Here is a 23253-nt window from a genome sequence, read left to right as displayed (position 1 = left end):
AGAAACACTAACATTGAAGGGTCAGGTGGAAAAGAAGTAGATGGGGGACCAGAGAAGGAATGACCAGCGAAGAGAGAAATAACCACAAAGTGCGGCGATAGCAAAACTAAGGACACAGTATATTAAGAAGGAAAGAGAAGTCGACTTCCAAATGCTGCTAAGACCCAAGTAAAATCTGAAATGAAGAGTGCTTTGGGGACTTTAGCAAGTTTCAACAACGTGGTTGGGGTGGAAGCCCGATTAGGATGGTTTTAGGAGACAGCAAGAACAGATCAAGCTCTTGAGCTGTCTAACTGAAGGAGCAGCTTTACACAACTTTTAAGGTTCTTGGCAAGCCAAGCCTCCCTCAATTCTGAATTCAGTGCTTTCCAATATTTACAAACGCCTTGTCTCAGAACAATAGTTGGGGAGGGTTGCTTTAAGGACACACGGTCTAGGATGTTTTCTATTCTGAGTATGCTAAAACCTCCTCCTACATGGAGCCAAAGGAGAAGGGAGCTGGCCAGACTCGCCTGTATTTTCACCCCTCACTGTGACCTCTCCACCTCCCAGCAAAATGCTCATAAGCAGATTGAGTTTGGGGGGTGATGCCATTAGCTGATAGAAGGACTGCTTGATTTTAGAGTCAAACTGTGACCCACCCAGAGTGGAGGCCATTATTTTAGACATTTTTTAAAAGCCTTGTTCCTGGCTCTATTTTATGTCCCCACCCTTGTTTTTTTATCCTCTTTCACTTTTAAATGTGAAAAACTAAACTTGTTACAGTCTTATGCAGCCTTACAAATCACTTTAAATCATATTGGGAACAAAGTGAGGTGAGAGTTTTATTTTGTTTTCTTTTTCTTCTTGAGACTGTTTCCTTGATTTTTATAAAGGAGATTATTGGAAGCGGATGTGGAGATTTAGTTCGTTTTTTTCGACTTAGCTAGATACCTTTTCCATTACAGCGAGACATGCGTCGTTCTGAGGCCATTAAAAACCACGTATCTACAAGGCAGCCGTCTCCGCAGCCACCCTCCTGACTCGGGCCTTGAACATGGGGACTAAGAGCTCTCAGCCGCGACCTCGGGGACCAGGGCAGCTACGGGCAGGATCCAGCCTCCCGCCCGCCGGGTGCTGATGCCCCGGTGCTGATGCGGGGCCCCGTGCAGCGCTTTGCTGCGGCTGCTGCGGGCGGAGAAGCCTAGCAGAGATGCCCGCGCTGGCTTTAAAGACAATTCACAAAGCCTCTCCGTGACAGTCACTTTGAAATAATTTGTGCAGACTTGAATCAAAAGAACACTTCGAAGGCAGTATGGAGAAGCAGCTAATGACAAGTACCATAGATAAAACAGGAGATTTGATAGGTGGAAAATCAGAAAAATTAGACTAATGGAAGGAAGACTGTTGGGCTGTGTTTCAAAGGGATCGTCTGTGACAGAGCTCACTGCACTACATGTTGTTAACTCTGAAGATGCAGGCTTTCAGAATACCGGTAACTATCTGATAAGAAAATGAAAATAGTTAAACTCTTCTTTATGGATATGTCTCATGGTTGGGAAGTGGCTTATGTTTTGAACCAACAAGGGTTTAAAAAAATATCTTAAGATTCTGATTTTCCCCTAGGAAGGTGTTTTATCTTTAAATGTAAGCCTGTGACTCCATTCATATGGAAGTTCATGATAGGAGGTAAGAACACCATTTCAGCTCGTAAGTGGTGCCACCTGACAATAAATTTAAATAGTAACTGCTTGTTGGATGACTTAAATTAGATTTCTTTATGAAAAATACAACAATTCTAACAGCTAGATTAATCTTAAATAAAAGGACATCAGTATATCCAAGTTACCTATCTAGGTGGGAGTTGACAAAATGAAAGAAGAGAAAAGGATTTAATGGAAGAGGCTGACATACATGTAATGAGCCCCCTCCTCTGAGGTAAAATTCTACGTAATTTGAATATTGCATTCTAAAATGTGCTTATTTCTCTGAAGCCATTAATAGACTGATTAAAGAACGTCTCCTACTAGACTCAAAATGCAAGTTAATTAACTCCATCTCCCTCTTTTGAATTGAAAGCTACTTAGATAGTAAACGGTTGTCATACTTAGTTTTCAAAATGACTCTCAGATGAGGCCATTCAAACCAAGCATATAAAGCCAGACTCACCAGAGTGATGTTTGTATCTGAACAGAATTAAAAGTCTGAAGTCTCAGAAGTATATACCATGAAGCTAAAGCCAGAACATGAGTCCTGCTGTGGAAGAAACCAGACTCCCTGACACCGGGTCTAGAAAGTACTGTTGGATGTGATAATCATCCTGATGAAGACTGTTTGGGAGCCTCTTCTGATCACACTATTTCCTGCTATAGCTGAACTTACATCAAAGAGAAAAAGAAACTAGCTAGCTGTCTCCTGTAGAATCCTATGAGGCATCATTACGTTGGTGGAGATGCCAACGGCCTTCAGTGGTCTAGGGAACTGATCTTAAAAGCTTTCTATGAAATGATCAAATTCAGGGGAACACATGGATGCTAACCAAATTCATAGGAGTTCAGTTTATAAAATACAATACCACGTATTCATTTATACTGGGTGCTGTATTGGCCAACATATCATCCATTTATATAAGAATTTTCTGACTAGGGAAGCACACTAATGAGAGAAAATACAATAGATTGTTCTTTCTCCAGTTTAGGCATATTTTGGTCTAGAATATATATAATGATAAAACCCTCTTCCCTAGAAAACAGTGAAATGGTGATATTGATCTCCTTTTAAAAAAAACTCTACACAATCCACTGCTTTGCACTTAACACATCATTGCCTCACACAGGTTACTGAGCTGATGGTTTTCTTTACAGTGGCTTTGTTCCTGTCCTGAGGAAACTCTCTGGACACCTGGATTACACTGAAACATATTCCAGTACGTCCTTGTTTCTAGGGCGGAGACAAAGAAAAACCTATCACTCATTGTATGGTGTTTACAAACCATATCTTAAGGCTATATTTTAGTGTAGGCCTATCATATAAAACTACTCAAGCCAGCACATTCTAGAAAAGGTAGTTGTTGAACAAATTTGTATAAAAGCAAATTATCTTTTCTACCAGCTTTATACTTTGTGACTGACATATAAGAAAAGTTTTCTTTTACTTGCAAAATATTTCCAGTTGTCAGTAAGTGAAAGGAGGATTGATCTGAGAGACAGAAGGTTACCAGAAACCTCCAAATCACTAAATTCAAAGCATCATATTTTTTGCCCTCATCTTGGTATTTCTCCTTCTCTCCACCTACATTTCTGGGACAACTTTTCGTCTTCCTCCTCCGTCTCCAGGGGCTCCTCCTCAGCGGGAGTTCCTCTTTCTTTGTTCAGTCCTTACTTTGGTGATCTCTATGTTTCTGCTCTTAATCCCTTGTTGTCTTCATCGCTACTCTTGGAATGATTTCATCTAAACCTTGACTTAGCACAAAAGCTCCAGATTCATATAATCTACTATGTACTGAGTCTCCCCATTTGATTGACTATACCCACTTCCACCCAACTCCGGTGCCCACCGGCACGTCCCTCTTCCAATGTGCTCTTCCTCCTACGTTCTGAAATTGGACAGAACCTGGGAAGTCAGACTCTCAACATCTGTGCACAATCAACCATGTCCCATTAATTTCAACCATCTTTCATCTCTCTTCCATCCTTATTACACTGGATTTACATCAGGCTCTTGTCTGTTTTCCAGGAACACAGGTCAAGATTGGCTCTGAGGCTGGGGGCCATTACTTAGCAGGTGCAATGAAAAGATTTGAGATGTGTTGCCTTCCTATCAATAGTAATTGGCTTGGGACAGCTCCTATGTTGGGGGGGGGGGGTGTCTTGGTTAGGAATAGAAAAAAAGTCACAACATTTGCATTTTGTCTTCACAATACTTGACATTTATCTTAAAATAGCCACAGAAGATGAGGTGGCAAATGCAAACCAGGGAGCACGTAGTTATTAGGTATCTATTTTGTAACCTGTGTCAGACATCTGGGCTCCAAAGACAAATATGGCATAGTCCCTGCCCCCAGTGCACTCAGACTAGTGGGAAAAGCCAATGATTACAATTATCAATTACATGATAAATTTGATGAAGGAATGTGTGAAGTGTTGTGTGAGGACAGGAGAGTGTTTTCATTCTGTCCTCACTGCTGCTAGCCTGGAAGATAGTGAAGGAGGGAGTGCCTCCCTTCCTGAGAAAGTGGAGTAGGGCTTCCAGAAGATATAAAAATGCACCCCATCTTATAGTAACTTCAAGAGATTATAGCTCAGGATCCTGACACTGGGGATCTGCGGAATTTTGCCAGCTCTGTCCTCAAGTTACTCACCTATTTGATTCCTACTTTTCACATCTCTAAAATGAAAAGGTTGGTTTAAATCAGAGGTTGGCAAACTTTTTCTATCTAGGGCCAGATAATAAATGTTTTAGGCTCTGTGGTCTTATAGTCTGTCAGAATGATTCAACTCTGCTTTTGGAGCACAAAAGCAGCCTTAGTACAGCAACAGATGGACCTGACTATTACAATACAACTTTATTTCCACAAACAAGCAGTGGGCTGTATTTGGCCCATGGGATGTAGTTTGCCAATCCCTGGTCTAAACGATCTCCAAGATGCCTTCCAGATATACTAATCCATTGGTTCCAGAAATAGCAGCTCTCAACTACTTGCTATACTTCATATTGGTTTTTGAATTTACGTTTGTTGTGGCTAGTTAGCTCAGTAGGTGTGAACGTGAAATTTCAAGTGATAAGATTTGGGGTTTGATTGATTATGGGTCAGTTACTTTCTCTGATCCATGACCACAAACCACACCACAGAATTCAACAAATTCATACTGCTTGGAGCCACATCAAGCGTTGTGATTGGGCATAGGCTATCCTTTCCTGCTTCTCAGGACACAACCCTTGCACGTGCATCCCTAATGATGGTGAAGGAGCATCCTCTTTACATATGGACCAACATCATTGAATTCATTTCAAAAGAGAAACTTATTTAAAAAAAAAAAAAAAACTTGTAACTATAATGGCAGGCACTGGGGAATCTGTAGGTAAGCAGAAGTGTCTCATCATCTTACAATAAATCAAATTCATTTTTATGCTACTAAGCAAAAGAATGCTACAGAAGCATGCTGCTATGCATATAAGCTAAAGCAGAATCAGAAAACTATGGCACGAATGCCAACAATCTTCCCCCTTCTTCCCGTAGTAGACACTGCTAATCAATCCCAGACCTCTCCCCTACAGGTCCTGCATGTGTTCTCACAATTCTTCCAAATACATTGAATCAGGAAGCTATACTAAGTTGACCGGCTAGGTTAAAGCAGTTGTCACATTGCAACAGAAGTTACTATGCCTTATTTTTCCTTTCACTTTCCATCCCTACCACCAAGTTACTCTTAATTTAAAAGATATGCATATAATACTGGATGCAGTGGCTATAAAATTCAGCAATGCGAAAATGAAGATCATATCAATCTTATATGTAGATAGGAGCATAAATCAGCGAAAACCTTTTACAGAGGAAAAATTGGCATTGTTAAGGGCCTTAAAATGTAGATACAAGGTGGGTAGTTGGGGCTTCATTATATTATGCTACTTTCTGAAGTCTTCTGTAATAAAAAGTTCTAAAAGTGTCCAATGAAGATAAAATTATAGTAGCTGATAAGTGACTTAAAAGTAAAGTCTAAAGTGGTAATACAGAACTGAAATAACTCAATGTTGCCTTATTGTAGAAAGCTGTCTGCCTATGATTATCTAGCATATAAAATTATAAAACAAATTTCACTATTGAAGCCATTTTATTAATTTCTTAATATGAATATACTAAGTGATTTATATGTATAAGCTTATAAATGTATGACATATACAATTTGCAGAACAATCTGTTCTGCAAAAACAAATGAAAGTACTAAAAGTAGCTGCCTCCCAGGAGGGAGAAGAATATTTAAAGGAAAGGAGAGGAGGGTGGCTTACTTTTCACTGATTATCCTATTGTTCCTTTTGAATTTTTGTACATCTTGCATGTTTGCCTAATTAGATTAATAAAATGTGACTCAGTGATTCTAGTCTGAAAACTTTATCCTAAGGTATCATTGATGATGTAGGTAAAGATTTTGCCTGAACGATGTTCATTGTATGTAACAGGAAAATAGTTCAAACAATTTAAATGTCCAATAATTAGGATTTGGTTAAATAAGTTACTGTATTTCCATATAAAGGAATAATAGCCATTAAAAACATGAAGATGAATTTTTACTAATTAAGATACTTGTAATATGGCATTAAGTTTTTTAAAAGCAAGTTGCAAAACAAGATGTATAATATGACCTCACTTCTATATGTAAACATATAGAGACAGAAAAGTATTTGAAAGATGTACCAAGTGGTAACAGTGGTTATCTCCTGAAATATGATTACTTTCTTTCCTTTTTTCTTTGCTTGTTTTCAAGTTATTTTCAAAATTCTGTAATGACTATGTATCAATTCTAAATTAATAAGATTATGAAAGTGTTTGAAAAATGCCCAAGGAACTAGAAACAATAATTCTTTTTTTCCCTATGGCAAAGAACAATCTGAATATAGATCAAAATGTAAAATATGGCTTTTGTGATCCAAATCAAAGTTATTAATGAATGCTGAAATTTTATTGGCTCTCTTGCTGGGAAGTGATGACATCCAGAATTAAATACGACATAATATTTACCAATGGTATTAAGTCTTTTCACTAGGTTTAGTAACTCCAACATGGTAATTCAAGGAACGATTTTTCCTCATGTGTAAATGAGTTTTATACTACTGAAAGCTGTTAGGCGAACTTACTTATGGTATGTTATTAACAAAAAGAGAATGGTGGCTGAAATACCTGAACTAACAACGTGAAGACAACAGACAGAGTGGGAGACTCCTACAGATTAATATGGGTCATGGAGCCATGACTAGATGGGGAAGCGTCTTGTACAGCTTGCTAAGGATATAGATGTTTTTCTGTAAAGACACAGACCGAGTTGTATTTCTGAATGAAAAGTCAAGGTGTCCACAGAGGATAGATTAGAGGGAGTAAATATTAAACAGAGTACACCTAAGGCATTTATAATTTCTTTGAAGTAATTTCTCCTAACAAGCATAGAAAGGGCAAACATGTAAGCTATTTTACTTTCATCTTCATTTTTTTCCCAGCAAAAGATATGTATGATATAGAAATATAAAACCCATAGCAATTGCTATGTAAACTACTATAAAATATAGTTAGAGATATGCTTAATGTTGTATTTTATTGTTTGACTAAATATTAACTGATTAGAAATTACATTAAATTGGAGCTTATTTTGTCCTTATCAAATACACTATTAGGCAAACCAGGTAGGGCTTGGATGTTCATTACAGGTCGGCACATGACATTCCAAATTCTCCTAAATGGAGTTCACTTAATATGTTAGGTTCTATAAACTTGCTTAATCACTTCTCAGAGCTTGATGTTCCTTAGAAAGAGGACTGTTAAATACCTGCAAAGCAGAGCCACAGTCAGAGCTCTCAACTACCCCCCAACCCCACCCCTCTGCCCTGAGGGCCTCGGAAAGCACCTCCCTGAGGACGGATGCTGAGAGAAAGCACTAGAAGTTTTCCCCGTTCTTACCTTATTCCAAGATTTTGGGGAAAATGCTTTAAAAATGGTTTTCTTTCCTGATCTAATACCAGAAAATAGAAATACTCAAGTGGTATTAGTTTTCTTTCAAAATTAAAAACTGTGGAAAACATATTTATGTGACTGTCACCTCTGTCACAGTCCCACAGAGCTAGTCCCCAGTTGCCTGTGGCTGGGAGTCACAGCGTGAGATGCAAGCAGTCAGATGTTACCAGGAAAGGCCACTTGGATGCGGGTTCGCATTGCTGTGGCTCTCTGTTCAAGAATATAGTTGAGCTCATACGGTTCAAAGGCTTATCTGAAATTTAACTTGAATAAATACAGAAAAGCAGCCCCATTAGAATCATCCAGTAGAGCTGGATCATTTAAACTCAAGGTCAAAATAAATCTTATTGGTGCCTTTATTAAAATCAAGGTTATTTAGGTGATGAGATTTTTTTTCCCTCTTACATAGCCTACCTTGCACAGAACTTTACTATTAGGAAACCTGAAACAGTCTAGAGAATTCAGGACCATCTCAGTTCAGGTTGCCATGGCATTTTCTAGCAAACTAAAATAACACTGAGAATGTAAAAATTATGCACACAATGAAATGTTATTACCAAAATGTAATTAACATGATGTTTTCCTTTCCTTGTTCTGGGACAATAAAGCTAAATGCTATTACAAAGTGGTAGAAACATTTTTTTGAAAGTAAAGACATTTGTGACCGTATTGTTTGCTTCTCAGGTTGCAGCTGAACGCAGATATTTTGGTTCAGTTCAAGGATATAGAAAACACCACTGATGCTCTGTACTGTGGCGGCACAAACCTGCTGCTTCCATGACGTCACGCTCCTTTGTCTCCATGTCGGAGAGGCTGCCTGGTCTCTGTAATGTTTTCTTTTCCTGCAAGTACTAGGGCTCATAAAAAACAGCTTGACTCCTTACAGCTTTTCCCCTGTATGCTTCCTTTTCTATAAAAACTTAGTTTTGAAAAAATGGACATTTAATTTTCAACAAAAATTTAGTTTCTCCAGATTTTTCTTTTAGTTTCAGAGAATAATAATTTTATAACCTTAATATAATGCTGGTTTTTGTGAATCTCAAGAGACAAAACCGGACACTTGTGCATGCTGCAAATTCCTATTTTGATTCCAAAAATAACCTTTGTAACTATTTGGCAATACAGGTCTTCCCCCTGCCCCCTTCGGCTGGGGATGGTGGAGGGGGTAGGAAGGTTGTTGAGATATCTGTTCAGAATTTTTCAGACAAAGATTTAGAAATATTAACTAATGACTTCAATGAGATTTCAAGTTTAAAATCAGTAATTACAAAATCCACATAATTCTATGCCTCCCAAGAGCTGCATACCTTCCTTTGGATTTTTTTTTTCTTTTAGCATAAAAAGAGAACGTGCTGTTAAATAACGTGCAAGAAATTTTATTATATCTTCTAAGGGTGCATTTAAATATTGTGTTTAAATTATAGATATGAACATAAGACTTGGTAGTTTTCTATTGTATGTCCAAACAGAGGTGTTAAGACATGCTCCCCACAGTTCATCATGTATTCAAAATTGAGTTTGGACAGACTCTAGTTTTATTAGATTTGGATAGTCACAGTTTTGTCATGTTGCTGCTAGAACAGCAGCACAGAGATAAAAACAGCCCAAATAGCCTTGTTAGAGAAACATCTATCTGCCGCAGCTCTCAACCTGGATCCTTTCTAGGCTTCCTGCTTTCCTAACCTTAATTCTTTATTCTTTTCAGAGGAAAACAAGCTGACCTTTGCTAAGCATCTTCTTACAAAAAAGACTCATGACATATGGCATCTTTATAAAAGATTCCACAGTTGAAATGTGAAATGAGACTTCAGGGGGCCCCCACAGGAAACTCTGTTCTAGCACTGAAAATCTCTTGTGAGAAAAGCATTGACTCTTTTCTTTGATTGATCAATTCATTCATTCATTTTGCATGAACAAATATTCATTGGGCACTTGCTATGTGCAAAGAAAGCAATATGAGTGATTCAAGAACGTGGAAAATATAGTCTCCATCTTTGAGGAATTTGCAGAAAAGAAGAGTGTAAGGTATATTCAACAACAGTCAAACTGTCAAAACTGGATCGTTTATCTGACTCCTTCATTGTATAGATGAGGGAATTACTGCACAGAGAAGTGAAATGACCTGCCCAAACCACACCACTCGTGTAGACATCACTGGGAGAATGGAAAGACCACTGGCTGGGGAGCAAGCCACTTACTCCCTCACTCACTGATCTTGGATAGATTCCTTAACCCACTGAGCTAAGCCAGACCTCGAAAGCCTGATCTGGGTTGAAAGGTTGGGGAGAAGGGGAACACAGACTTCCTTCAGGTTTGCTCTCACTCACATTTACTGTGTAACCTGGAAGCAGGAAGTGGGGAGCATATGTACACAATAAGGATGAAAGTGAGCTGACGCAGCTTCTCCATGCCGCCCCAGCTCCCCAGACCCTTGGCCAACGTTCAGTGTCAGTGCGGCACCCAGGGAGGCATCAGCCTGCCAGGTCAAGGTCTCCAGAGCCACGGGCCCACGGCCTTTCTCACACACACACTGTCATAGTCAGACACTTCCGTGTTCCATTTCTTATTGCTTTTTTGGGCCTAGCATGGGCCAGCCTTGGCTTCTCTACCTGCTAAACTTCCATTTCCTTACCTAGGATATTTAATAACATCCTGTATGCAAGATGGACTAGGTAGAGTGCCTGACCCACAGAAGGTGCCTCACAGAGGGCTTTCACAGTTGAGGAACTGACAGTAGGATTCAAGTTTCCTGACTCTCAGCCTAATGCTCTTAATACTCATGTGGCAACTGCCACTTAATGGGTATTCACACTGTGCCAATAGAATGATACATGAAGAGAGAAAACTAGGATTATTTGCAGAAAGCACTGCATGTCTAGAAATCCTAAGAAATCTGTTTGATAAACTTACAAGATAATAAGTTTAAAGTGACCAGGTTTATAATGAAAAGGAAAGAAATTCCATTCAAAAAAAAAAAAAAAAAAAAGAGGGTGGATAGATAAACAGAATTGCCTATGACGGTTATAAAGAAAATTATAAAGACATGAGCCATAATGTAATGAAAACCATAAAGCTGCATTGGAATATATAACAAAAGATGAACCAATTGAGTTACGTACTGTGTTATTATACAGGAAAACAAGTTTCACCAAGTAAAATCTATTTGTTAAATATTAAAATCCTGTACTAACCAAGAAGCCTTGAGTTAGGATGCTGATCTAGTTCCCAGAAAATCCTAAAACAAAGTATATTAATTAAAGGATTAAGATAAAGAAGTATGGGTGAAATAGACATATTTAATGTATTATATAACTATCATAAAATTAGGGAAGATGTTTAATAATTGCCTAATTCTATTTAATAATTGCCTAATTGTACTTTAACATTGCCATGATAACTGGCTAACAGTTAAACACGAAACAAAAAGCGATTTGGATCAGCCCTTAACACCGCATTACCAGTGCAGGCCCCTAGTGGATTGAAGAGTAACTATTTGCTTTAATTCTTAGCAAAGCTATGAGAAAAAAGAATCAAATATTTATGAAATCTTGAGAGGGACAGTATGTTTGAAACGCTTAGGGAAGTGATGAAAACCACAGAGGAAAAAATAAATAGCTCAGAAACATCAAAGAAAAAATGGTTGTAACAAAAACTAACAAAATGAAAAGAAGAGAAACATAATTGGGAAACATTTGTATTGATCATGATAGAAAAGAAGTTAGTATATATAATATATAAATAACTTATTCAAATCTTCAAAAGTATTAAAACCTCAAGAGAAATGGTTAAAGGATATAAACATAGAATTCATTTATGAAGAAATACAAGTAGATAATACACATTAATAAGTTCTTTGAAGGATATTTCTAATAGCAAAATACTGGAAACAAAATGCCCAATATAAAGTACACTATATCAATTCAATAGACTATTATATAGCCATTAGAATTATAATTATGAAAACTGGAAAAAATTATTTGATGGTGGAAGGGAGCCAAAAAAATTCTATTATGCACATCAAAAAAAGCAAAAATGAAAATCGCTATTGACAAAGAACAGTGGAGTCATGGATTTTTTTTCATAAATAAGATTGGGAAGGAAGCAGGAAACCACTATACTAGTAGTTGAACAATACTAGTTGTTAAACATTAAAGATTTTAACATCTATTGTATTTTTCAACATCTGGATGAAGAAAGCAAAGAGTTAGAAGAAACCAGGAATATTAGTGTCAAATGGTTAAGTTATTAGATTTCGTCGAGTAAGACTCTTTCACGGCTCCAGAACCTTACAGAGAGCAGTCGCATTTCCCAGAGGCACTGGAGAATGCAGGAACACACCTTGAGAGTCAAGTGTGTTATTTTTGCCATACCTTTGTCTATGGAGCCCCTTCTGGGCCATTGGTACCATGTTTGTCTTCCTCCTTCCTGATGCTTTAATTTTACCATAATACTTGCTTTAAAAGTTTGCCTGCATCTAGACAAATGTCTGCTTTTACATGTGAATTTCTTTTTTCTAATTCCTAAATATTCTGATTTATTTTTATGATCCTTTATCTCCTTTCACTGCCTCCCCTATAAAAGGCATAATTTAGATTAGGAGTTAATAACTCAGAATATCTGACATGGATTTGAATCCTGATTCAGTTATGTGACTTTGGGCAAATTACTTATTTGTAAGCCTCAGATACTTTTATTTATAAGATGGAAATAATAATGCTTCATAGGATAATACTTCATAAGGTAATTATGAGGTTTAAACTAAAAGACATAATTCATGTAATATACTTGGTGTTGTACTTACTTGTAACACTGTAAACTCCAAAGTAATGTGACATATAAATAAATATGGTACTTGAAACATTATTCAAAATGTTAACTATTAAGCAAAAAAACTCACAACCTTAAAATGGTTCTTTCTTTCCATACATCTGGCAGATCACATTTCTTTGTAAGAGTCATGGCTTAATTGAAGAGAGGAATTTTCCCATATTTTTCTATCCTGTGTTTGCCTTTTTAAAGATGCTTTGAATCCGTATGGATTGGAGTCATGTTTAAGTAAATAGATATACCAAGTTTCCTTAATCACAGTACCTAACTGAAAATTTTCCTGAAATTGGAGAGAAGACAAAGAGAAAAATGCATGTATTCTGTCCTGGCTTTATGAGTTTAATAGTCCAACCATCTCATTTCACTACTGAAGGCTGTGGAATGGTCAAAATCAAACTACAGAACTATTGGTATAGCTCTTATTTAAACTATTTAAACTTTTGAAATGAAAATGAATCTCAGTTGAAAAGTTCAGGCAGGGAGGAAGGGGCATTTTAAAGGAATTGAAATGTAGGGGCTCAGGTTCAAAGTAACTATGACTGGCAGAAAATCAAGGCTTTCCATATTGTGTCAGGGGCTGGAGTGTAGGGTTTTTTGTGTGCTTTTTAACACTCCTTGAAATCGATAAGTGTCATATGAGCATTACTTGGACTTTATTTGAATTTATTTGAATTTCAACAGCTACCAACAGATGTGCTTAGAATGAATAGGCCCCAATTTCCAAATAGCGCAGTATTTCAAATCTATTTTAGACTCTGAAATGAGAGCCGACTCCAGGAAGACAGCTCTGAATCTTTCTCCCAGCTGCAGAAATAATTCCTCCTGTTGCCCCTCTGACCTACACCAAGGGAAGCCTCTTGAAAAGATGTTCTTTTGCCAACAATCATTTTACCATTGCGACCCACAAATGGAAAAATAAACTGTTGGCTCCTCTTCAGAAAACCTATTCTTACAACGCCAGAAACAGGTAGAGAAAGAAAACCAGAGTTCTTTATATTCCTCTCTCATTTTCCAAAATGATCTTGATATTTTTGTTACCTCAGTGAGCTTATAAAGTGGGGCTTATCTACTAACAAGTCACAGTTAATATTCTCCAAACTAAGTTCATTCATCCAGTGTTCTAGGACCGCCCCCCTACCCAATTCCTCAGGACTCTGCTCCATTGGTTAATTCCTACTTGCCTAAACCAATGGGCTCTCCCTCCCACTGGTTCCCACCCCTCACTTTAGGATGTACAAGCCCCTCCTACTGGAAAGTAAAAACCTCTAACCTGAATTCTCCTTTAGCTATTCCCCTATCTTCTTCCCTTCACACCCAGGCTTCCAGAGATGACAAATCCCTATTCAGTCAAATGGAAACTCTGACCTGGCTTTCAGACATAATGACTACGGGGTGCCTCTCTGTGCCAGGCTCTCTTATGGGCCTTAATATTTTTTTCTTGATTAAAAAATACATGAATAATGCATGCTCATTCTAACAATGCAGGAACAGATAAGTACAGCATCAACATTGCCCAAGCTGAACATTTTATTTAATTGTTGCAACCGCCACAAGAGATAAGAATTATTGACCCTATTTTATTGATGAGGAAATTGAGGCTGAAAGACTCAGAGTGTACCCTGCAGTGTTTAACAGGAAGAGCTGCAGGGTCTGATTACTTGGGTTCACTTCTTGACTTTGCCATTTACTCTGTGTCCATAAGCTTATTACTTATTTTCTGCACCTCAGTTTTCCTATCTGCAAAATGGGGCAAATGATAATATCTAGTTCATAGAGTACAGTGAGGATGTAATGTAACAAAACAAAAACGTTGTTTCTAAAGGGAAAAAAAGATCAAAAAGAGAAGTTATTTAAAAATGACAACTGAGGAGAAAATACTAGAAATTAGAGCAAAACTGTTCACCATTCTGCTACTAGTGTAGAGTCTGAGTTTTTAAAGCTGCTAGAAACTTCCGCCCCAAAACAATGCTCTCAGTGCAATAATGACATCAATTTAGTTTGTTTTTTAAGATCATACTATTTTTTAAAAGATCCAATAGTATTATTTCAGTTTTTCATGATTAAATTTTATTCATTTACTATAGTATTAATTCCGTTACTTAATATTTTTATCTCAGGCTAGAATGATTCTCGATGTTTAACATTTAGATATTATAAGCATGTTTTATATCATGTTTTGACCCATATTGTCATTTTTGTAATGGCTCTGTATATCCCTGGGTGATCTGGTCACCCCTGCCATGTGGCCCTACCCCCCAACCTACACAGACTTTAGCCTCTTAGTTTCATCAGGCACCATAACATATATTTGCGCTCTGTGAGTGCTACAGTAGTAGAAAATGATTAAATCCTAATTTTTAACTTCCCCAGGGCAAATCATTACCCACACCCTGGTAACTCATATATTCTCTCTCTACTTCTCTATATTTATATGCTATTTCTAAGAGGTAGTAGAGATGACTGCAGTTGTAACAGCTACTTGGTTAATCACTCAAAGCTGCTTTTTTACCATGTCCTTTGCAGTTTAATGGACTTTCTATGGGAAACAGAGGAAATTAACGAAGTGTACATCTCCTTCCCTTGTCTGCCAACATTCTTTTGAGTCTTAAGAAAGTAACATTTTATTGAGGCCCTCAGCTTTCTAAACTGGGTGGCCTAGCCTGAAGAACAGTAATTCGGTATGCTAAGCCACTAAACAAACATACTTGTTTAAAGAATTCAGGTCAAGGATGAGAGATCCCTTTCAAAACAAGTAAGAACCGAACAACATTATTTGAGGAGTCGAAGAAAAATAAGACTATACAATTCACAGGCTCTCTTCATTCATCTTATATTGTTTATCTTTTAAAACCTCATGCTGTTTCTGTTTCCCAGAGAATTTAAACAGTTCACAATTCTATGATGTGAAGATTTATGGCTAAATTGTACTCTCCCCAAGAAGCCATCTTCTTTCTTTACTCATATTTCTTCTTTTATCTTTGTCTTTCTCTCACTCCCCCTTCTGTCTTTCTGCCTCTGGTTGATTAGATATTGCTGAGATTTTGTATTAGCTCTCCTCATTCCCCTTAAAAATTTTTCTTTTGTAGCCAAAATGTTTCAAGCCCCAAGTTAAAATCATTTTTGCTCTTTTCAGTAGTTTCAGTCCACACTCTAGGACACAAGCAGAATGAAAGATCCCAAAAGAGAATAACATTTGACACTGAACTCAAAGAATATGATCACTACTCACTTTCCAATTTTAGAAAACATATGCATTCCTTATTTTTGATCAACTAATATATGTGTATCCTTCTTCTGAACACTTTTAAGAAAAAAGTAATGCAGGCTCTGTGATATTAAGTAATATGAAATTCTAAAGGTGCCTCCCTTCCCACTCATTTAGCCAGAGGTGGTGTCGTTACGCAATGAACCTCGTCCCTAGAATACAGATCCAGCTTTAAGTCTCCTTTCATCGGTTTAGATCACCTAATGCCCTACATTCTCATGTCATTTCCCCCTCATTTCTCACAGATTTTAGCTCCTGGCTTATTCTTACTTCTCTCCTGTCTTATCTTTCACATAGGTGATCCTTCCCACCCAGGCCTCTTGGCTGGCTCACCTCCTCCCCTACCATGACCTTGTGCTCAGTGTGCCTCATTACAGCCCAGGTTGGATGGATGAGTAGTGTTCTAACCAATCCCCTGCAATCCACTCTCAGACCACCATCTCTCATCCTTCTAGCTCATTCTAGTACTTGGCCACCACGACCCTTCAATTCCCTGGGTCTTCCAACCCTCTGATCAGGCCACCCTTTCACTGCCCCTCATGCCTATGTGTCCTCTATTCTTCCAGCGTAGATTCTAAGATCGATCATAATCATTCTCTTGCCCTTCTTGCTTCAGGTCTGACTAAATCCAACTCTGCTTACTCATGCTGCACCTGTAAACTGACCATGGATGAAGAAAAATTCACAATCATGCTGATGCACCCCACTTCAAATTCATGATCTTAATGCTATTCAACAATCATACCATATGTTATAGTCCAGTCACTCTAGGTAACTGTTTCTTACCTCTCTCTCCCCAGAATCCCACTGCCTCGTGCCTCATCCTCACTCTCACTTGAGTTGAATCTTGCCTTCTCCTTTACTGAGAACACTGAAGCAATCAGAGGAGAATCTCATAGATTCCACCATCACTTCTTCCCACCAGCCAGCATCTACACCCTCCTACTTTGCCTTCCTTCCGGTTCCCACAGGGGAATTTGTCATGCTCCTGTTAAGGGCCGACTGTTCTTCCTCTGCTTAGGCACTAGATTCGCTTTCACCAATTCAAGGATATCCTTCCAACAATTCTCCTTTCTCTCTTCTACACCATTAATTTTTGCTCTCTGCCCAATCATTCGCATTAGCATGTACACATACTTCTTTTTCTCCCATTTGAAAAACATTTTCTTTGACCCACTTTCTCCACCAGCCATCATCCCATCTCTCTGGAGCAAAATTTCAAGAGTCATGTATACTTGCTATTTTCACTTTCTCCCTTCCTGATTTTCTCTTAAACCTGTTACAGCCAGGCTGTCACCCTAACACTTCTCCAAAACTATTCTTGTCGAGTGGTGCCTCCATTTAGTTCCCACTGGGGCAAATCCCTCAAGAGAATTATCAGTATTCACAGTCTCCAGTTTCTTTCCTCCCATTCCCTTTAAAGCCTATGCCAACCCCCCACCACTTCTCTTTAAAATCCACTGGTCAGTTCTCATTTTACTTGATCCGTCAGCACCACCTCACACAATTGAACACTTTTTACACATTTCATCTAAGTTGGATAATGTATTAGTCTAAGTCTGTCCAACATGTTCTCTTATGTTTCTTTAAATCACTACTGACTATTTTTCATTCCAAAAATTGTTTACTTATCCTCTCTCCTTTTATTTTTAATCTTTGATTAATACTCTCTATTGTCTTTCATTAATTTCTCCTCTTATATTCATCATTACCTTTTCTCTACTTTCTTTGGCCTAAACTCTGCTGGTCTTGTACACACTACTCAAGTTACAGTTTGTGGTGCACTCATCAGAGTGCTTACCAATATTTTCAGTTTCCTTCTCCTAATCTCAGGGGAGGATTATACTTCCCTGACCCCTTAAAGCTAGGCAAAGCCATCTGAGTAGCTCTGGCCAATGACATGTTACTTTTAATGGAAACATCAAAAACCTATGCATGGGGAAGGATGGTCTTTTCAATAAACATTACTTGGTCAATTAGATAATTTTATGGGAAAAATTAATCTAACTCTTATCACACCATTCACAAAAAGCAATTCCAAGTGGACTGCAGATATAAATGTGAAATATCTTAGAAAGACAAGATTTCTTAAAAAGGGCAGAAAAAGCACCAAGGGATAAAATAAGTTGGAATATATGAAGATTAAAAACTTTTGTTAATCAAAACATCATTAAGATACTGAAAAAGCAACTCACAGTAGGAGAGGCTGTTTGAAATACACAGATCTGAAAAAGAACTTGTGTCTAACACGTATAACGGATTCCTACAAATCAACATGGAAAATATAAAACACGCCAACAGGAAAATGAGAAGACTCGGCTACTTTACAAAAAGATAGCCAAATGGGGAAATCAAAACTACATGAAAAGGTTCCCAATCCATTAGACATTAGGTAAATGCAGATTAAAACCACCAAAAGACACGTCCATCACAGACGCGCCAGAATAGTGAAAATAAAAGATGGCAGAAGCAGTAGAAAGTTTCTTGTGAGACCAAAAGTGGGTGTCGCGAGACTGAAGGCTAAGTATCGCGAGATCGAACGACGGATGTCGCGAATCCGAAGGGTGTGGTGTTTGCTTGAGTTCGTCTTTGTGAGAGAAGCAAACGTCAGGAAATAGCTGGTCAGGCTCCTTTACCACCATGAGCGTCCCGCGTGGGGTCGACGGGATCCCTCTCCCCCAGACCTGCCATTTCCCTGTTCCTGACCACGCGCTGGAAGACCCAGACCCACAGCAGTGCCGGAAGCGTCTAGAGGAAGCGGAGGTGAGGCAGGTGGTGACCGAGACAGGCGAGGGCAGCTTGGGGATCGTCGCACTCCCACCACCCCAGCTTCTGGAGGAGGGGTGCGCACCGCGGGACCCCGCGGACTGTGGCCCTACTCCCCAGATCCTAGTCAATGGGGGTCGCGGTCACGGAGCTGCCAAAGCGGGGCAGGAGGAGGCCATGCCGCCCGCGGAGGGCATGGAAGCAGCCCCTGTCCCTGTGGCAACCGAGAGCAGCCTAGGAAATGGATGTCAGCGGGGAACTGGTGGGGAGAAGGCCCTAGAAACCTGTGGCACAGGGAGGTCGGAGCCTGAGCTGATGGCTGGGGCGAAGGTGAGGGAAGTGAAGACTGAAAGGGGTACCATCTTCCCTATAGTAGTGGATGATGAGGAGAGGAAGGAGAAGCCAGTGGGTGAGGAAGTGGAAACGGTGGAGGAACCCAGAGCCGTAAACGTGGTGAAGGATGAGGCAGGGCCTCGGGCCCTGAATGAGGGTCTCCATGTGAACCCCTTGGAGGCTATCCAGCTGGAACTGGACGCTCTGAACGCTCAGGCTGACCGGGCCTTCCTCCAGCTAGAGCGCAGGTTTGGGCGCATGCGGCGACACTACCTTCAGCGGAGGTACCGCATCATTCAGAACATCCCTGGCTTCTGGATGACTGCCTTTCAGAACCACCCGCAGCTGTCTGCCCTGATTAGAGGCAGGGATGCCGAGATGTTCAGGTACTTAACCAATTTGGAGGTGAAGGGGCTCAGACATCCTAGGATGGGCTGCAAGTTCAAGTTCTTCTTTCGAAGAAACCCATACTTCAGAAACAAGTTGATTGTCAAGGAATATGAAGTCAGACCCTCCGGCCAAGTGGTGGCTCTTGCCACTCCGATCATATGGCACCCAGGCCGTGATCCTCCGGCTTTCAATCCTAGGAACCAAGACCTCACATGCAGCTTGTTTGCCTGGCTTTCAGACCACAGCTTTCCAGACTCTGACAGGATTGCTAAGATCATCAAAGAGGACCTCTGGCCAAATCCACTGCAGTACTACCTATTGCATGAAGGGGCCCAGAGAGGTAGACTTCATCAGATAAGGGAGCTGGTGGAGAGCCCCAGGCCCTGTGGATTCCAATCTGGTTAACCTTTGCTCTTAGGAATGCTCCCACACAAAGTCCCCTGCCAGACCTGTGTCTTGGCAACAGCAAGGGTATTCCTTTCTTTGTTTTTGTGTTGACCTTTCTGTACCTTCCCTCCTCTGGACATTGAGTTCTCTCAACTTCTAGACTGAGACCTTCCTGGCTGTGCTGCTCCACTTCCACATGGTCTTCATGCTGCATTAACGTTCTGCATTAACATCACATGCTCCATGGTGGTGGCTCACACTCTTCTAAGCCAAATGAACGATGCTACAGATTGCACTGCCTTTGTCTGCACTGCTTCGACCCTGTTTGTTCCCAAGGCTTCTGGTCTAGCTATTACTACCTGGATTTCTAGCTATGTTTAATAAGAGTCTGTTTTACTCATTTTGCTATGCACATGGCCTGTGGACAACTGCTGGGCATTAATAAAGTCAAGAGAGCAGCAATGGGCCACTTGGTCTCTGTGATTTATGCATCTATTGCTCTTCTTGCTCCTCTGGTCACCTATTGCTGCCTGCTACAAGCTATGCCCACCCTCTTAGGCTGCCACCTGTGCACGGACATTTTCCAGACCATTCTGGTTTTTGGTATATAAGGATCTTCAGAACTGGTGGTAGAACCAGGTTTGCCACCAGCCTATAAAAGACCTCTCTGTATTTTCCCTAAAAGACTTTAATTCCTCACCATCACTCAGGAACCCTACTGTCAGGCAAGTGGTTGAGGTGACAAGTTAGACTCTATCTGCATGACAAGGAGAATGATGCCCTTGCCAAGTACTGGGCTTTTTCAGCCTCAACCAGCGAAGCCATACAAAATTTAGGTACTTTTATTTGCCTTCCTTCCTCATCCTAAAAGTGGTAAGGTGCCAGCAGTGCCAGGGTAGATGTAGTTTGTCTTATCTCCCTTTCTCTCTGTGTCTCATCTCTCTCACCTTCCTCCCTCTCATATCTCTTCTCTTTAAAAAAAAAAAAAAAAAAAAAAGTGGTAGCTCAGAAACAGCTGCAAAGAACAGGCTTTTCCGTGTAACCTGACTGTATCATTTCCAGAGGCGGAGAGGCTGTCCTGTAAAGGAGACTACCAGAACTCTTATGCCCTCTCTGCTTTCTTCCCAGCCCCTCACCCACCTATAGCAATGCCTAGAAGGTTTGAAGGAAGACAGATATACATGCAGTGAATGGATGGAGATTGTGGTGGGTGCCCCAAGCAGGAAAACTGAACAAAAGGCCAGAGGCAGACATGAGCCAGGGGAAAAATGGGCCTAGAATTAAGAGTGGGTTGACTGAGGGATACCTTCTCTGTCAGTGGTGATGGGAGGAGAAATATTTTCTCAGAATTGGGATGGGAGAATTGAAGGTGGTTGAAGGGTTAACTATGTTGCCCTGAAAAGGGTTCTTTAAAGACATACAAACATTGCAGCTTTTTTTTCTTTCATAATTTCACACTCTCATGAAAAACTCACTTTATTGAAGTTAGCATTTTATTTAAACTATTACGTTCATTTTCAATTATTCATGTTTTTCCCTGAGAAAATGAAATCATAATTTAGGGCTGGCTGGGGTGCTTCTTGGAACTTGAGTATTAAGAGATGGGGTCCTAAAGGGTGTCTGTCATTCACTCGGGCAAAGCATGTATTAGAGTCAACAAACATTGCAGCTTTAAGTGTTTTCTGTTCTCATGTGATCGTATATACGCTGAAGATGAATACTGTGCCCTTAATTTCACTGGTATTTAGTAAAATCCTCTTACTTTCTCTGTTGCTGCTTACTGGGAAGATTTGGCTGTACAGATTTTCTTTTGCTTTCAGTTGGGAACATTTGGAAGAATGTCAGTCTCTTTCCTGTACAATATAGAGACTTATGTGAATATTCATAACAGTTTTCAACTTTTTTTCTGTTAAAACTGTATCTTTAGAAGTATAATCTGAGTAACTTGGTCTTGTCATAGTGAAGGCTTTGAAAACTGTTGTCTTTATGGAAAAATGACCTACCAAAAAATTGTGGCGCTGATTGTCTTGATAATTTACCTTGGTAATACCTTAATTGATAAATCTCTTTCCCTAAATAGCAGAAATACTCGTGAGATTGCTCTGTAAAATTGGAAGTGTACCATATTTATCTTTCCTTATGTGCGTGTTGATAAAATAAAAGCCTGTCAGTCTGAAAAAACAAAACTAAAAAGTTGGAAAATAACAAGGGTGGAAAAGCACACAGAGAAACCAGAATGTTCCACTAGCAATATATGAAGACTAGCTTGATGCAAATGCTTTAGAAAATTGTTTGGCAGTTATCTCTGCACACCCTCTGGATCCAGCTCTGGGAATATACCCAACAGAAATGCATACATATATTCACAAAAACATGCATAAAATTGTTTATAACAGCATAATTCTAATAGCAGGACCTGCCCCAGCATCCATCTCTAGTAGAAAAAATAAGTTTTTAAATATTCATACAATGGAATACTATGAGAAATGAAAAACTATGCCTGCGTGCAATAATATGAATGAATTTCACAAACATGAGGTTGGATGAAAGAAGCCAGATTCGAGTACGTGCTATGTAATTGAATTTATATGTGAATTTTAAGCACAGATATTTATGGTGGTAGAAGTTGGAATAGTGATTACTACCAAGAACAGTAAAGGGTCTGAGATTTTACCCTGCCTACGAACTAGTATGTTGGTCAGCCTAGTTAATGGGTGCTGAGTCAGAGACAGAGAACCTTACAACTCAATAGCCTGTATCAGTATTACACCAGTTCCTTGAGCCCTAATTCCTAATTATGAAAGATGAAGAAAGCCAGGTGACACCTGCACACACAGTGCGTTGCATTATAGGAGAGGAATCCTGAGTTTAGGGAACTTCAGTCTTTTAGAATGGCAAGTAAACATGCCTACCTTTGACTTTGAAGGGAGATACCCTGTTGTACTAAACAGTGTAATAAAAGACAATAATAAGAGACGATCTATTTTTTCAAGGCTTGAGCAAAATGGCCCTTTTCTCTGGAGGCAAACACTGTTTTTGTCTTCTAAGGCTATTCACGAAAAGATACTCTGAACAAAGGTAGATAGTATCTCTGCTCCCAAGGTGTGCAGAAATATCAGAGACCCATGATAATTGTTTCTTAACAGCTGTAGCGGGAGAGGGGGTACCTGTTGACTGGAAAGGGGGTATGATGTTGGGTTCTGAAGAACTGGAGATGTCTGTGCCTCCCCCTGGGTGCTGGATACATCGGTATATTCAATTTGTAACACTCATTGAGTTGTACACTTGTGAAACATGCTTTTCTATGTATTTATTATATTTAATAAAATACGCTTAAGAAAAAACAAAGCCCAAAGTAAACAAAAATAAAAATTAAAAAAGCCACCATTTCCCTGGAACTTCAATGCTAGAAAATGATAGGCCAATATAAAAGTGTGTTTCATATCTTTCTGGATAGGCTGTAAGTCCATATATAAGAATTCCAATAGGATCATTCACTATAACACAAATGGTTAAAATCGACTTTCTGTGGGAAAAAATATTTATCTAGGTATGGGCCATCAACTTTTAGTATTTATAGTGCTCC

The 23253-nt window shown here is 39.3% G+C and overlaps 2 protein-coding genes and 1 long non-coding RNA gene across 7 annotated transcripts in view; 2 read left to right on the top strand and 1 right to left on the bottom strand.

Moving 5' to 3' along the window:
- ACYP2 (acylphosphatase 2) overlaps positions 1-23253 on the bottom strand; it is a 218367-nt gene that overhangs the window by 9671 nt on the left and 185443 nt on the right. The window lies entirely within an intron of this gene.
- LOC141573330 (uncharacterized) overlaps positions 1-23253 on the top strand; it is a 185971-nt gene that overhangs the window by 142233 nt on the left and 20485 nt on the right. The gene's annotated exons all lie outside the window — the stretch shown is intronic.
- TSPYL6 (TSPY like 6) lies at positions 17246-19685 on the top strand. The gene has a single exon (XM_010951927.2). It carries the CDS (start codon positions 18432-18434, stop codon positions 19683-19685), a length of 1254 nt encoding a protein of 417 aa, XP_010950229.2. The 5' UTR covers positions 17246-18431.

Source organism: Camelus bactrianus, chromosome 15 (genome assembly GCF_048773025.1).
Source record: "Camelus bactrianus isolate YW-2024 breed Bactrian camel chromosome 15, ASM4877302v1, whole genome shotgun sequence".
Classification (NCBI taxonomy): Eukaryota; Metazoa; Chordata; class Mammalia; order Artiodactyla; family Camelidae; genus Camelus; species Camelus bactrianus.
Note: the sequence above shows the minus strand (reverse complement) of the source record. Positions and strands in the feature narration are given on the sequence as shown.

What these genes read in the sequence shown, in the direction of transcription:
- TSPYL6 (XM_010951927.2), top strand. Translation starts at nt 18,432, where the DNA reads ATGAGCGTCCCGCGTGGGGTCGACGGGATCCCTCTCCCCCAGACCTGC.